This window comes from Rhea americana, unplaced genomic scaffold (assembly GCF_003343005.1).
Source record: "Rhea americana isolate MKP2758 unplaced genomic scaffold, rheAme1 scaffold_63, whole genome shotgun sequence".
NCBI lineage: Eukaryota > Metazoa > Chordata > Aves > Rheiformes > Rheidae > Rhea > Rhea americana.
In genome coordinates this window covers 1,533,377-1,548,296 of record NW_028186790.1, presented here as the reverse complement: position 1 = coordinate 1,548,296, position 14,920 = coordinate 1,533,377, and the positions used below count along the sequence as shown (strand labels likewise).

General features: G+C 40.5%; 1 protein-coding gene across 1 annotated transcript in view; it reads right to left on the bottom strand.

Moving 5' to 3' along the window:
* Nucleotides 1-5,366, bottom strand: part of OPN5 (opsin 5) — a 20,896-nt gene extending 15,530 nt beyond the window's left edge. Inside the window, exon 1 of the mRNA XM_085320329.1 lies at nt 5,213-5,366. Coding sequence (XP_085176455.1) covers nt 5,213-5,342 — 130 coding nt within the window. The 5' untranslated portion in view covers nt 5,343-5,366. The remainder of the gene's footprint in view (nt 1-5,212) is intronic.
* Nucleotides 5,367-14,920: the final 9,554 nt, after the last annotated feature.

The window sequence follows — 14,920 nt, the reverse complement described above, 5'->3', positions numbered from 1 at the left end:
GGTTGGACTAGATGATCTGCAGAGGTCCCTTCCAACCTTACTCATTCTATGATCCTATGAAAAGGCCATTTTTACCTATAAAAATATCCTTCTGTGAAATATYGTTCCAGGTGATTCTGGGATACCAAAAAAAGCACAGTAATAAATCAGTCTCCTTTTCCTTCATCTCAACAGGCATTAAAGCTTCTAGCAGATACCTAGTCTTTTTTCCRTATGTTCCAGAAAGATTCCAGCAGCTCCCCATCTGCCCAGCAATGCAGCCTACTCCAAATATATTTCTCTCATATACCACATAATTTTCACTGGCTTCTCTCGGTGGAGTCTGATGGGAGGTCCACGCCTCAGGAGTGAAGTGAGTACTTGCGACAGCCAGAATAAAACGGTCACCTTGCAAAGTGCCGTGTTCCCCCAGAACCAATAAACCAAGCCTAGGGACATTCACGAGGCAGAGAGAAAAATGATTCCCAGAGGCTAAAACTAGGCTATTTCACAAGAAATATGTGCAACTGTGGAATTCAAGATTTAGCAACCTCAGGAGAAAAATATTTTAATTCTGAATTTTTCATTAATGAATGCACAACAGTTCTAACTCGAAAAAAATCCAGTATTTTTATATTGCCAGTACTGGTCTGTAGCTTATTTTAAAAAATCAAAAAATAGATCAGAACGTGCCTTATCTTTAATCTTAGGTTTTCTTGGTAAATTTGATTTATCCTTGGTGAATGAAGTTTAAAGAACATCCTATTCTTAAGGATCTGAAAATTCAATCTGAATTATAAGTAGATCAGGTATTTGATTCCATTCTTTTTTCTTTGCAGTTAAGTGAATGAATCTCAGTGTTGTTGAATATATTTTATCTTAATCTTTTTTCATTCCCTTTTTCTCTCTAGTGAAAGTCAGGATATCTCATCTCATGTGCCCAGGCTGGAATACTTTTCAAAAGCACCTGACAGTTTCCYAAGAATTTCTCATCAGACTGGAAATCTAGAAAGATCTGTACAAACCTGAAGCAACCCTTCATTATTAATAGCAATATATCAGAGGATCTAAGCCCCCGTCTAAACACAAACCTAAGGCTGGAAGGTGTCAAGTGATAATTTAAGCCCACCCTCATCTCTACTTGCGTTATTTCTGACAGTCACTTAGCTAAAACTTTTTTGAGTTCCTTGATGGTAGAAACTTCAATATCCCTTAAGAAAAGCCATCTGAATGCTTTATTTTCCGTATCAAAAAGTTTTTTTTAGTGGCTAACTAAAGTCGTCTCCAGTGCAGGCTCCCAGGCCAGAGAAAAAGACAGAAACAGGCTTACGTAGGGAGTCTGCAGCAAAAGGGAAAAACACATAAAAGAACCAGTCTAAACAAATAAGACTCCTTTTCCTCAATCTGACAGCAGTGCTAAACCATCAGAGAGAAAAAAAAATACACTAGTTCAGGATGTTGCTTTCAATTAAGCTGTTTCATAACACATTGCGGACCAGTGCAACAACAATTTGTGAATCGATAGGTACTTGCTAGTTAGTTATCCGACGGCCTGCGGGTCTCCGCTCAGCCATGAGTCACCAACCACTCCTTACAGAAAATCAATCAAGTCAGTGATGAAAAACCTGGCAGAGGAAGTGACAAAGTAGACAAAAAGACCTGGATCCTTAAAACCAGGTGCAAGGTTTGCTTTCTTCTTTTTCTATTTTTTTAGACAATAAAAAAGATACACATGGAAATGAACTATTCGGATCAAAAGATCACATGTCAGCAAAGAATATTTCATAATTTTTCCAAGACCTCTCTTTTTCTAAGACAAAGAAAAGCATTCTTCTATTTTCAAACTGAAATATTTCAATTTTTCAGACAACCAGCCTGACCCCCAAAGCTCTGCTGAGGTTTCTGAGAGGCTCTCACTTTTGCTCACCCATCTACCAGCTTCTCCCCCCTTGGAAACTTACTTTAAATTCACTTCACCTTACAGGCCTCAAGCACAAAAAAATGCCCAATAGCAATTCCCACCTCCTGACTCTCGTCCTCCACAGCTAGTCGCGCTCTCTGTACCTCAAAGAGGAGAAAGTTTCTTGGAAGAGGTCTGCCAGGGAACCAGGGACACAGCTCAGTGCCAGAAGAAAATGGGCAGGTTTGGTCCAAAAAACAAGTTGCGGTAAAAATACAGGGAGAGGCTCATGGGGAGGTTACATGGTTTACAAAATAAATCCACAACACTGCATAATTACTACAAGATACCACCATGCTCACAAGCTGCTGAGGCACGGAGCTTTAACTGACTACTTTGAATAACTGGGGGCTCTGATCAGTGAAACAGCTGCCAACTAAAGTGCATTTACCACGTAAGCAAACCCGCTGTATGGAATGAGATGTCGCTGAAGTTTCACCAAGCTACACAGCCTTCTCCACTACCTTAGACAAACTCGACTGTTCATCCTAGAAAATCTCTGCATGGCAGTGCCCAGCAGAAATGTGGGTGCTCCGAGCTGTCAGAGCTGTCAGCTTAGCAGAGAAGGAACCTTGAGTTTATTTTTGTTTGCAGCAAGTAAAACAGCTACTCAGAGATTTTGCTGGGAGAAAGAAAAAAGATGAACTACCTTCTAAAATATCATCGTTTTTTCAAGCTCTAAATATTATTAAAAGGTTGCCATCCACCTAAATATGAATGAGTAATAAAATGTGCATTTGCATACTGACAGCTAATGGTAATATTCTCAATACAATAAGCTAAACCAATCTTGTGAAGTACAACCTATGCACAAAACATTAGCCCAAACTAAGCCTTTTTTTTCCTAAAAAAAAAAAAAGTGGTGAAAGAGTTCTTCACCCTATTTACACACAAGCAGAGAAGGAGGAGCTGACGTTCCTTCCACCAGGGAAGCTCCCTTGCTTCCCTGAAGTGTAATTCTGCTCTATTGATAGAAATCATAACGCGTTCCTCCTTCACAAAACCTCTGGAAAAGGTTTCTGACTTCTCTTGGCCTCTAATAAAACAATATTACACACTGCTGTCTAGAACAGTGGTCTAGGAAACAAGAAGCCAGTTACTGCATCTGAAACAGCCGAGGGCACAACTGACCAGCATCAAGGCAATGAAATGTAAAATCCACAAAATGGCTAAAACAATATCTGTGCAGGATGCCAGTGGTATCATATGCTATAGATGCAAATCCAAGAAAGATGCAAATATAGCATTTAGATGCATATAATACAAACAGCATACTTGGCTCTAATAAGAGTCGGCACTGGAGTGTGTAATCACCAGCAGGGTAATGTAATTAGCCAAGTCAAATACAAAGCAAACACATGAAAAAGGAAGTTAAACCCAGAGAGGGGGAAAAAAAAAAGTAAGGTATGATTTCTAAGGCAGAGCTTTATACGTATATGGCAGAGCTATAGCTTGAATTTTCTTGGCTTGTGCCACTGAGTGCATCAAGTCCACACTGGGTTGGTTGATCCCCAGCCTGCCGCATGGYGAGCAGGTGGGAATCTAACTGATGGGTTATCAGCCACTTTTAACTGCTGATKCAGCCTCCTCTTCCTACACTGCTCATGTATATCCGCGCCTGAATGGCCAGGTTTGGATTTTTTCTGGAAATTTATTATTTCTGTTCTTTGCCTTAATTTTATTATGTCTGTGTTTTTCAAGACTTTTCGCACCTGGCAGGGGTATTTCTTTGGACGTGGATAAATCTACACTAAATACAGCCAGTATACCAAAGCAACACAAGGTACAGCAGAACRATTCATTTCGGCTATTCAGACATATTTTCTGGGATTAAAGCTAAGTTTGCTCAACTGAGAGAAATAAGACAAAGGATAGAGGAATGTTTTGGATGGTTCGGTGAAGACGTCTGTTTGCGTAGCAGCCCTAAAGGAAAAAAAAAAAAGATAAGATAGAGAAAGCTAGGACAGTGTGAGAATATTGAGACTAGCAAAGGGTCACTGAACAGGGCAGAAATATAGCTTCACCTGCGATTTGTTTAGTTCTGAATTCTTATTTGAATGGAGATATAAATGGAAGACTAATGAAGGACTGGTATTATTCAAACCTTAGTGAGATTTCCTCAGCAGAAAATATTAGATTAATTAGATCAGAGGAAAGCCAGTGAGAGAGAGAATAGGCAGGAGGTATGCAAAAAGTGGTAAACATAAAGGTAGGGCCAAACAGTTTTATATTAAGTGCAAAACTAACATAACGAGAGAATGAAACCAAAAGGGAATAAATTTGAAGGAATACCCTGTAGCCCTCAGTCCAGAGTTGTCAATGACCCAGAACACAGCTTGGTGCAGTGCTGTTGTGTGACCTTGACTCATTTTAACAGATTTTGAGCAACGAGAAAGTATATAAGGTAAAGCCATAAAACATAAGGATAAAAAAGTCCATAAAATCATGGACTGAAATATAAGGGTTGAGACAACAGTTAGCAGCTCAACTATTTGAAAGGAAAAATACTAACACAAAAAGATATAAACTCCCCAAAAGAGCAGAGAGTCAGAAGATGGCAAATCAGCAAAAACAAGGACTAGCATGTTCTGACAAGCAATGGAGACCGGTATTTCCCCAAATGAATGAGAACTGCCTGGAATATAAATACTTTACCAAAAATCAGACATATCTATTATCTTACATACACTTACCCAAAAAATAATTGCATTTATTCTGCTTGCAGAGTCACTTTGCACACGATAAAAGATGCCAGGACAAAAGTATCTCAAGTGAGGGGAGGGTCACAAACACAAAATACTGTTCAATATAGTGAGTAACAAAAGAATTGAGGCTAAGAATGGAACAAGATTCAAATGAGCATTTTTGAGGACGTTCTCTTTTGCTGTGTAGACACATGASAGAGGCACTGCAAACAGGATGTAAAACCCACACTGCATAAGGGCAGAAGTCAGCTTTGTCCAGGAACAATTAATCTGCAAGACAGTTACCTATCAGTGGAAATTATTAGAGGATTTCTTGCAACTTTTCATGGAAGGTCCACTAATAGTCACTTTTGGAAACAGGCTTTTTACCTACTTAGACCAGCATTCTGTTATGAGGCTAACCATATTTCTGATATGTTCTTCTCTATCTTTGCCTAGATTTTTCCTTCTAGTATGAAGAAACTTGTAATTACACATCTGATGCCCAGCAGTCGCTGCCTTCTTTGTGAATGCCTGAAAGGGTGCAGTGACATATTCATGTTTCAAAAATAAATTAAAAAATCATTACCAATCACTGTCAAATAAATTCCAGCTACTATGTCAGCCTCTCTAGAAAGCTTTGATGCAAAGGGGTCTTCTTTCTGGAGGTAGTGTGGGAGGTATTCATCCTGGGATGAAGTGTTGTGATCTGATGCCATCCCATTCAAGTCTAGCTCAGTGTCTGAAAAACAAAAGAATAKATTCTGCTACAGATCACATCCACCACCAGAAATTGCAATGATATTTTCATTCATGCAACCCTCTGATCTTCACTTCTGTTCTACTAGCTCCCACGGCATATCAGCATCCAACTCAAATTGCGCAAAGCATCCTGCCATGATTTATTTCATGGCTTTATTTATCTAAGTATATCATTATTCATACAGCACTCATCACAGTAATCCATTTGAGCAGCATCTAGCAACTGCTGTATTGCAAGATTAAAGCCAGAGGGATCTGAAATGCCTTCTCTGAATATCTTAAGGAACCTAATGCTACCAGTTTTGTGTAAGAGTGACTCAAGAGTCGGAATCTGGKAAAACTGAGTAGGGCAATTATTTGTGTCTGAATAGCTTCATTGTTCGATGTGTTTAACGCATGTTGAATTTGTTTTCTTTATCTATTCAGTCTGTTCTCATGATACCAAGAAATTGGGAATTATCAGTTAGACAGTCCAAGCAACTTCTTCATATCTTGAGGGGCATTGTGTCTACAAATGGTAGCTCTGCAAATTTTATGATTAAGAGTTGTATTCATAAATTCTCCTTAGAGTTATTTAGGTGATTCTACTGTAAATAATWTGTATGGTTACAGCTATGAGCAGTAATTAGGTATTATGGTTACAAAGAAGCAGCAGCGGTACTGAATAATAGGCAAGCAATAATATGCATCTAGGTAAGCTCATTAATAGCTGGAATTTTCTTACTGTTTCTACTTTTATGGAACGGACTATTAAGTGTAAATGTGCTAAAATAAATATAGTGAACCCTGATATGGAAAAACCAGTATCTACCAGGCTTCCATGCAGGTTACTCCTCCAGAACAGCTGAAGAAGTAGAGTGAGGAATTCTAGCATAAGATGAAAAACAATGAAARCAGTGTTTGAAACCACCCAGCCAAGAATTGTTCTGGACATTCAGCAATCTCAATTCTTTTTGCCAGTGTCTGCTCTGCCTATGAGGCAGGCGTGGCACACAGGGACTTTATGTTCAGCTTTTCCATACATTTTTCAGTGAAATCTGGGACAAATTATAAAGTTTTATATTTCTCCCACCAAAACATGAATGCACATYGAGCACAAGCTCAGAGTCTCAGCCTTCTACTTCTTGGTGGAGAGAGTGGGCTAAGCTAAGATGACACTAGCTAGCTTAGACTGAATCATCATCTACAGATGCCTGCTCTCAAAATATGACAGGAGTCCACAACAGCCAGGCATCTAACTTCAGGCACCTCAGCAACTGAATCAAGCCCTGTATATGTACTTTAGGGTGTGAGGACTCTATAAAGCACACGGCTGGCTGCAGCTGGAGGCTACAGCACCTCTTTGTCATGTAGGTCACCTTCTCTTCTGCATCTTGAAAGTGGACAGTGTCCTCAAGAACAGTCCAGCATGGCCAGACCTGAAGCAGACGACATCCACCTACCCCTAAACTATCCACAACCCCCTCTCCATTTGTCCCTTAACCTTTGAAGACAGATTTAAATTAAGAGAAGTAGACCATAGGAAGGCACATTGTCCCTCCAGGCACTGACRAAAGGCTATTAACATCCAGCCACATTCCCCCTGCTTCCAGATCCCGGCTCCTCTGTGGCTACCACCTCCTACTTTAGGATGAAATCAGCATCACAGCAGTGACATTTGTATGCCTCATCTAGAGAGGTGTGCGTCTATGTGTTTCCCAGATTGAACGAAGAACCACCATGGTTGGTGCATCCTTTAGCACCAAGGCCCCAGCCAGCTGCTTTGGTTGATGCTGAGGTGCATTTTATTGTTATCAGTAACATTTCATTGGTGTGGTAATGGGAACTTGGTGATTCATAGGATAAATTGAAAGATGAAACCACAAAATGTTACAAGAAACAAAAAGGTGTCCCAGGCATGCAACTCCAAGTAGTATTACAGTCTTTCAAGTTCAGCAATTTCATTGATTTTCTTTGTTCCCAATGACGGAAAAACTAAGCAAAGGCTGGTTAATTAAAAAAAATACCATGGGTGGCTTCATAAGCCCTCTTCTTCTTCCACAACCTTGGTGAATAAGCAGTTCACATTTTTCACTGCTCCCTTAAATTCAGATGTCAAAAGAGCTGCCTGGGCTTGATTAGGTGCCACAATAGGGCAGCCTGGAGGTGGCCTGGAAAGACTATCTCATACAAAAGGTCAGGTACTAATCTGAGAATACCAGACAATACCAAGTCAAGTACAAATCTGAGAAACAAAACCATCAGGCTAATTTTCCTCCCCATCAAATTACAGTCACAGGTCTTGATCCAGCTGCTGCCTTGCCTCTAAAAGGACCCCTGTGCCTTTCTGTCCCCCAGCTTTAACAGTCCTGCCAGTTTTATGCAGCTGCTGCATTTGAACCACGTAGCGGTTGAACTGATGCAAATCGAAAAGCACATCTGGAACTTGTCAGGACAACTTGGGGGTGATATAAAGAAATATCAACGTGTTTAAGGGTGTGCTCCTTTCCTGAGCCACATTAAAAACTCCCAGTCATGACAACATTAAGTAGTGCCTGAGAGAATATTGTCTAACTTAACAACCCCTCWCATAAAAGCAGTTTTATAGTGAAAATTTTAACTTCTGCATATGCTAACTTCAGCCAGAAGCCCAGACATTATTGATTTGTAGCCTATCTCTGAAGGGAAGGTGCAGGTTTCCCATTCAAATCAGAGCCATCGGACAGATATGAAAGCTTAATTGGTCAAAATGGACCGCAATAATATAGCAGAGTTTGCTGTTTCTCTCAGTATAAATTGTCACCTGTGTGTAAATATTAATGTTATGATAGACTAGTCCTATTGGGCTGCTGAAAGAAAAGAAAACAGCTTATCTTGACTTCAACCAGAGGGAGTACAGTATTTATGGGAACACAGACTTAATGAAATTTTTCTGCAAAAAGAGAGAGGAGACTAGTGTCTAACTTCCAGAAAGACGCACACACAAAGTTTCCTCATTAAATTAATTATATCTGGGAAACCAAGAATGGGAGACATTTCAGGTATAAGAGAGCTCATTTGGAGTTTAATTTGGCAAAGGTTGTCAAAGACAGCAAGAAGAATTTCTTTAAGTAAGTCAGCAACAAAAGGAAGACTAGGGAAAATGTAAGCATGCTACTGAATGGGGTAGTGGTCCTGGTGCCAAAAAGTACCAGAAAGACAGAGATACTGAATGACTTATTTGCTTCAGTTTTTACTACTAAGAGCAGCTCTCAGGAAACACAGATCCTTGAGACCAAGAAGATGGTCTAGAGAAAGGAAGAATTTCTCTTGGTGGAGTGGGATCAGGTTAGAGATAATTCAAGTAAATTTGACATCTGCAAGTCCATGGGCCCTGGTGAGATGCACCCATGAGTGTTGAGGGAGCTGGCCAGTGGCATTGCAAGGCCTCTCTCAACTGTATTTGAAAGGTCATGGAGATCAGGAGATGTGCCTGAGGACTAGAAGAAAGCTAATGTCACTCCAGTCTTCATAAAGAGCAAGAAGGAGAAAATCAGGGAACTGCAAGCCTTGATCCCTGGAAAGGTGATGGAACAACTCATCCTGGTTGCCATCTACAAACATATGAAAGACCAGAAGGTAATCAGGAGTAGTCAGAATGTATTCATGAAGAGGAAGTCTTGCTTAACCAATCTGATGGCCTTCTGCGAATGAATGATGAACTGGGTAGATGAGGGAGAGAGCAGTGGATGTTGTCTACCTTGACTTCAGCAAGGCTTTTGAGACTGTCTCCCGTAACATCCTCATAGACAAGCTGCTGAAGGGCTCACTAGATAAGTGGTCAGTGAGGTGAATTGAAAACCAGCTGAATGGCACAGCTTGGAGAGTTGTGATCAGTGGCATAAAATCCAGTCGGAGGCCAGTCAGTAGTGGTGTCCCCCAAGGAGTCAATACAGAGTCAAGGATTGTTAAACTTACTCATCAGTGACCTGGATGAAGGGACAGAGTGCCTCCTCAGCAAGTTTGTTGATGACACCAAACTAGGAGGAGTGGCTGATACAGCAGAAGGCTGTCCTGCCATTCAGAGAGACCCTAACAGATTTGAGAGACAGGTAGAAGGGAATCTCATGAAGTTCAACAACGGAAAGTGTAGAGTCCTGTGCCTGGGGAGGAATAACGCCATGCACCAGTACAGGCTGGGGGCTGACCTGCTGGAAAGCAGCTCTGTGGAGAAGAACCTGAGAGTCCTGGTGGATGAGTTAACCATGAGCCAGCAATGTGCCCTGGTGTGCCCCTATGGTATCCTGGGCTGCATTAGGAAGAGCATTGCCAGCAGATCAGAGGAGATCCTTACCCTCTACTCAGCCCTGGTGAGGCTGCATCTGGAGTCCTGTGTCAGTAAAAGAGAGACATGGAGCTACTGGAGCGAGTCCAGCAAATGTCTACTAAGATGATGAGGGGTCTGGAGCATTTCTCACATAAGGAAAGGCTAAGAGAGCTAAGACTGTTTAGTCTGGAGAAGAAAAGTCTGAGGGGGAATCTTATCAATGTGTGTAAGTATCTAAAGGGAGGGTGATGGGGCTAGACTCTTTCTGGTAGTGCCCAGCAATAGGACGAGAGGCAACAGGCACAAAATGAAACACAAGCAATTCCATCTGAACATGAGGAAAAACTTTTTTACCGTGAGAGTGATAGAGCACTGGAACATGTTGCCCAGACAGGCTGTGGAGTCTCAATCCCGGGAGATATTCAAAAGCTGTCTGGACAGYGTCCTGTGTAATGTGCACTAGGTGACACTGCTTGAGCAGGAGGGTTGGACCAGATGATCTCCAGAGGTCCCTTCTGATCTCCACCATTCTGTGATTCTGTGATAAAAAGCTACTTTGCTCAATTTACACAAAAAGTGTTCCAGTAAAACATAACATAGGATTTTGATACTAGATTATGGCTTTTAAAGCTTTTCCATCATTCTAATTAGCAAAGGAACTGATGAATCTTCTACAAATAGAAGTGATCCAAATCATTAAGTAGGAAGTAAGAGTGCCCCAAAAATCTGTTCAAAAGCCAAATCTCACACTTTTAGGCTATAAGAAACAAAAAGGAGATATAAYTAACAAGGCAGAATAATTATCCTTATCATAACTCCAAGTCAAGAAAAAACATAATCCTGATCAACATCTGGTGTCTGCTAAGTGTTGGGTAGAATAAACACAGAGAGGGACAGCTTTTAAACTATCAAATAAAGCCTAGCAAATTTAGATAACTTGCATTTTTCAAGATGAATTATTCCATGAAACAAGACTTGAACGAACTCTAATACTAGAGGATTTGGGGGGAGGGAGGGTTGTTTGTTTCTTTAAGATACCATGGTTTTACAAAGCAGATCAAAAAGTTTTGAGGAAAATTTTAACACAACCTTCACCAAAAAAAAAATAAAATAATAATAAAAAAAAAACTAACAGCATTATGTAATAGTGTAAGAATGCCTGAGCAGTATGAATTTGTAATTTGTACCATAGGAATCACAGAAACTGAGCTACAACCGAGTGCTACCAAAAGGTTCCTCTGTGAACGTTACTAAGGCAGAAATGCTTTAACGTGACTGAAATGAACACACAAGGAATAGAATATTACAATCAAAGACACGAACCATTTATAAGTGTCAGAATAATTTGTGGAAGCAGATGAATTTACTAAGAGATAAATTGTAGATGGAAACAAAAGAGGGCCACAGACCCAGCACAACCTTCTAGTAAGAATTAGTAGAGTTCATTATTAAAAAAAATTAACACAGCTAAAACAATAACTATCAACTATGTTAATTAAGAAAATAACTTTCTGCCCTTTCATGATGTGTAATAGCTCTTAAAAATAATACAATTATAACTAATTTTATTTCAAGTAAAAGACAAAAGCTAAAAGAATACATTAGCACCAAAGTGTATTATTATTTTTCTAAGGGAGTATTATTATTTTTTTCTTTAATTTGTTCAATGACATCTAATCCTCTGAATTTCCATAATAAAGTAGCCAAGTCTCAGTGCCAACTGGTTCTCAATTCAAATTATTGAGTGTAATTTTTATTCTAAACCACCCCTGCACTCCATATACGTTTGGCATCCACTCACTTTGAGAGTATAACAAGAACAAAAAAAAAAAAAAGAAAAAGAAAGAGGAAACCAAGGTTATAGAAACAGCTAGTTATAACAAAATGAGTAACTTCACAGCATTTTTTTTGTGCACAATAGGAATACTCAACACGTACAATCTTTGTAATGAGGTTGTGTTAGCATCATATATCACTTCTCCTTACCAAAGTGTGACAGGAAAAGGAGAAGACTCCATTGCGCCAGCTGAGAGCTCAAGGAGCTGCAGGTAAGAAGAATCTGGTGCTAAACATCAAATAGTTTTGTAGAGTATGTCTTGCAAACATGGGCCACGAAAGGCATAGGCCCCCAAAGGGAACACACGCATTGCCTTGTCCTTCTACATCCATCCTGGCTGCTACGCTCATGATGAGTCCAACACATCTGCTGCCCAGCACCACTACACCATTTAACTATCTGCTTTCCTGTGCTCATTTTTCGCATATTTGATAATGTCTCTCAAAACTAGTTTTAGTTGGTGACATGCATCCTCAGCCAGGTATTTCTSCAGCAGTCTGACTAGCTGTTGTATGTAGGAAAGTAAATAACCAGAATACTTCTCCCAGAATGACCACTAAGCAGCGCCTCTTTTTTAATGTAGTGAGATCTACTGTCAGTAGGAGAGATTTCTTCAACAAAGAACATCATGATTTAATCTCGGCTTATATTTAAAAAGCCTGAAGAGTCATGATTTGAATCTATCTCTTCTTTTTAATACGTAACCTCTTTAATCACCAGACTGTTGGTTAGTCTAGGATAGATTCTCTTGCTCACTCTTAGTGAAAGGAACAGTCACTTTGAATAATTATTCACCAGCTTAAAAGTTCAAACTAAGATTTCCTACATTTCAGGTGATCTGTGTGTTCCACCACACAAGACRGTAGCTTCTTTTGTGCTAATTAGGAAAGAAAATGGTAAAATGGAAATATCTCATATTTCTCCCACAATAGAGGCTGGAAAAGCTTTTGGAACGTCAACTTTTGGGGTTGATACTGGGAAAATATTTTTCTGGACAGCTGTCACTGAAGATCTGCCTAGCTAATACAACGCAACATCACATAGCAATAACGCAACGGGATGAGTAGAGGAAAAGCTACAATCACACATGTAGCTACATAATGTGGCTCCATCTCCGGCTGAACATCCTGCTGAGAGGCAGAATATAAATTCGGGGGTTAAAGTCCCAGCTAGGTGCTTCTACTTTCTTTTGATCTTGCAAGTATGCAGTAAGACTTATTATTCTGTTTTGATGACAATGTAATAATCACTATAAAAACGTAGAGCAACAATCGACTCACATGTGTTTACGTGGGTGTCTGTACCTACCTTTACAATAACAAGCAGGAYACACCTACAGCAGTGGATCTGTAGAGCARAACAGTTGCTTCTGAGGAYCTCACATCCACTCTATATACATTTTACTTTGGAGCAGCTCTAGTTTGCTCCCCTGGACCAAATGCTGATTCRAACCTTGAGCATATCTTCCAGGTTTCTCTCTTCTGAAGAGAATCTGGCTCCTGGACTGAGACCATTCCCTGATGCAAACCAARGAGTGGTGAGTACAGATGGCTGGGAGAGTCGCTTCAAAAACACACTCCTACTAGTGGCAAAAACATGAATGCAGACAGAGCCTTAGTGGTTGGGAGCCCACCTCTAGTGGCCTGATCATCAGAAACCAGTGACTGGCCCTCCTCTACGTCATCCACTATATGAGTCATGATCTGGGCTATTTTCTATTTGGAGTTTCCTCTAAATTAAAATAAAATTCATTTTTCCTGAGTTGYGCATTTTTTGAAAGCTAGCATTCTAAGTGTTCTCAACGAAAAAAAAWAACAGCAAATACAAGCAAATAAAGTGAAAAATAAGGAAAAAAATATCTCTAGACTTTTTTTTTAATAATAAAGTCCTTTATTCTGATTAATAAGCATATATCAAAAACCAGATAAGATATATCAAAAACAAGCACTGGCGAATAAATCAGTTCTCCAAGACTATTTTCTTCTTGCTCCCTTGCAAGGACAAAGGCTACCACTTYGCAGCAGGTCTCTGATAACCAAAGTGTGGGAACAGAGCATCACGCCAYAGCCTGCTGATCTAGCTCATCTACAGGCCGTCTTTCCAGCACATCCAGTGCTGAAAAGCCCCTAGTGCCCGTGAAAACAGATTTAAAGCCAGAACAAAAGACACCAATGCYCTGCTTCCTATCAGAAATGGACTTGTGCTTACTCCTGTGCAGCAGACATTCATATTTAATTAATACAAACAATTCCACTTTTAAATAATATATTCTTTAAAATGGAACTATTCCACTATAGCTAACCTCAAGAGATCCAAAATCCTGACTCAGACTCCATAAAACAGCAATATCAGGCCTCAAAATTTCCCAGACTAGAAAGAAGGCCGGGGCTTTTTCGTTTGGTTTTAATTAACGCTATTTCTCCAACCCTGCATTGGTTTTGCTCCCCGCTGCTTTCCACAGCTCTCATGGGGGCTTTTCAGCATGTCCTCCATGGTTTGGCAGGCCTCTTCTCCCGCTGCGCCGAGGAAGGCAGCTGCAGCAGTTCAGGCTACTCGTGCAATCTATCCAGGCTGCTTTTCTGGCCGTGGACACTTCACCTCCCGCTACGACCCTGACAGTGCCCACTTTTTCCATCCTTGCCCTCGGGTTTTCAAGTCTTCTGATGATAGTCTCTCCTGCAGCCTCCAGTCTCCTGAGGGAGCTGAAAGGCCAAGAGGATCGAGCTCAGGACAGCCCCCAGGAACCACAGAGCCTCATCTCTTCTTCTGCTCGATGTGCAACTTTCGACAAACGGCTCAATCTCTTTCCCAAAAGGGGAAATCGACTGAATTTGCATCTACGGCAGAGGTGAGCCAGTGGGCTAATGGGGGCAGCTGTAATGGCACAGAAGTTGGCAGTATGAGAAAGAATAATGCATTCTGCTAATATGGAAAATCATTATAAAGCACAGACTGTCCTAACAGATTCAAAGGCACACAACACTGTTTTGAAGTAACAATCAGCTTATTAGTTCTAGAAAGAATAAACTGTGATTTTGCAGGTGATGACCTACATAGAGACCTGAAGCTGTGAGTGAAGCATGTATTTTTCCTTTTTCCCCAGGACAACACCTTTGAAAGAGAGCTGAATGATGTCTGTACAATAAGCAGATCCAAATGAAAATTTGAGACTCAGCTCTCAGCTGTCTGTTACATTTTCAAATTTTGACGTGCAAAATCAAAAGCGCTGTGYTTTCAAAGGGCTGTGTTTACACTGTTACTCCTCAACATCCAAAGCAGATATAAGCGCATTCACAAGTCTGTGGCCATCTGAAATYTGTGATTTATTTGTATGGAGGGGTGGTCTCAACAAAGCAACCAGTAATGCTCTCTGCGACGTAATCCCTGCTGATATCCCGGGCAGCAGCCAGAAC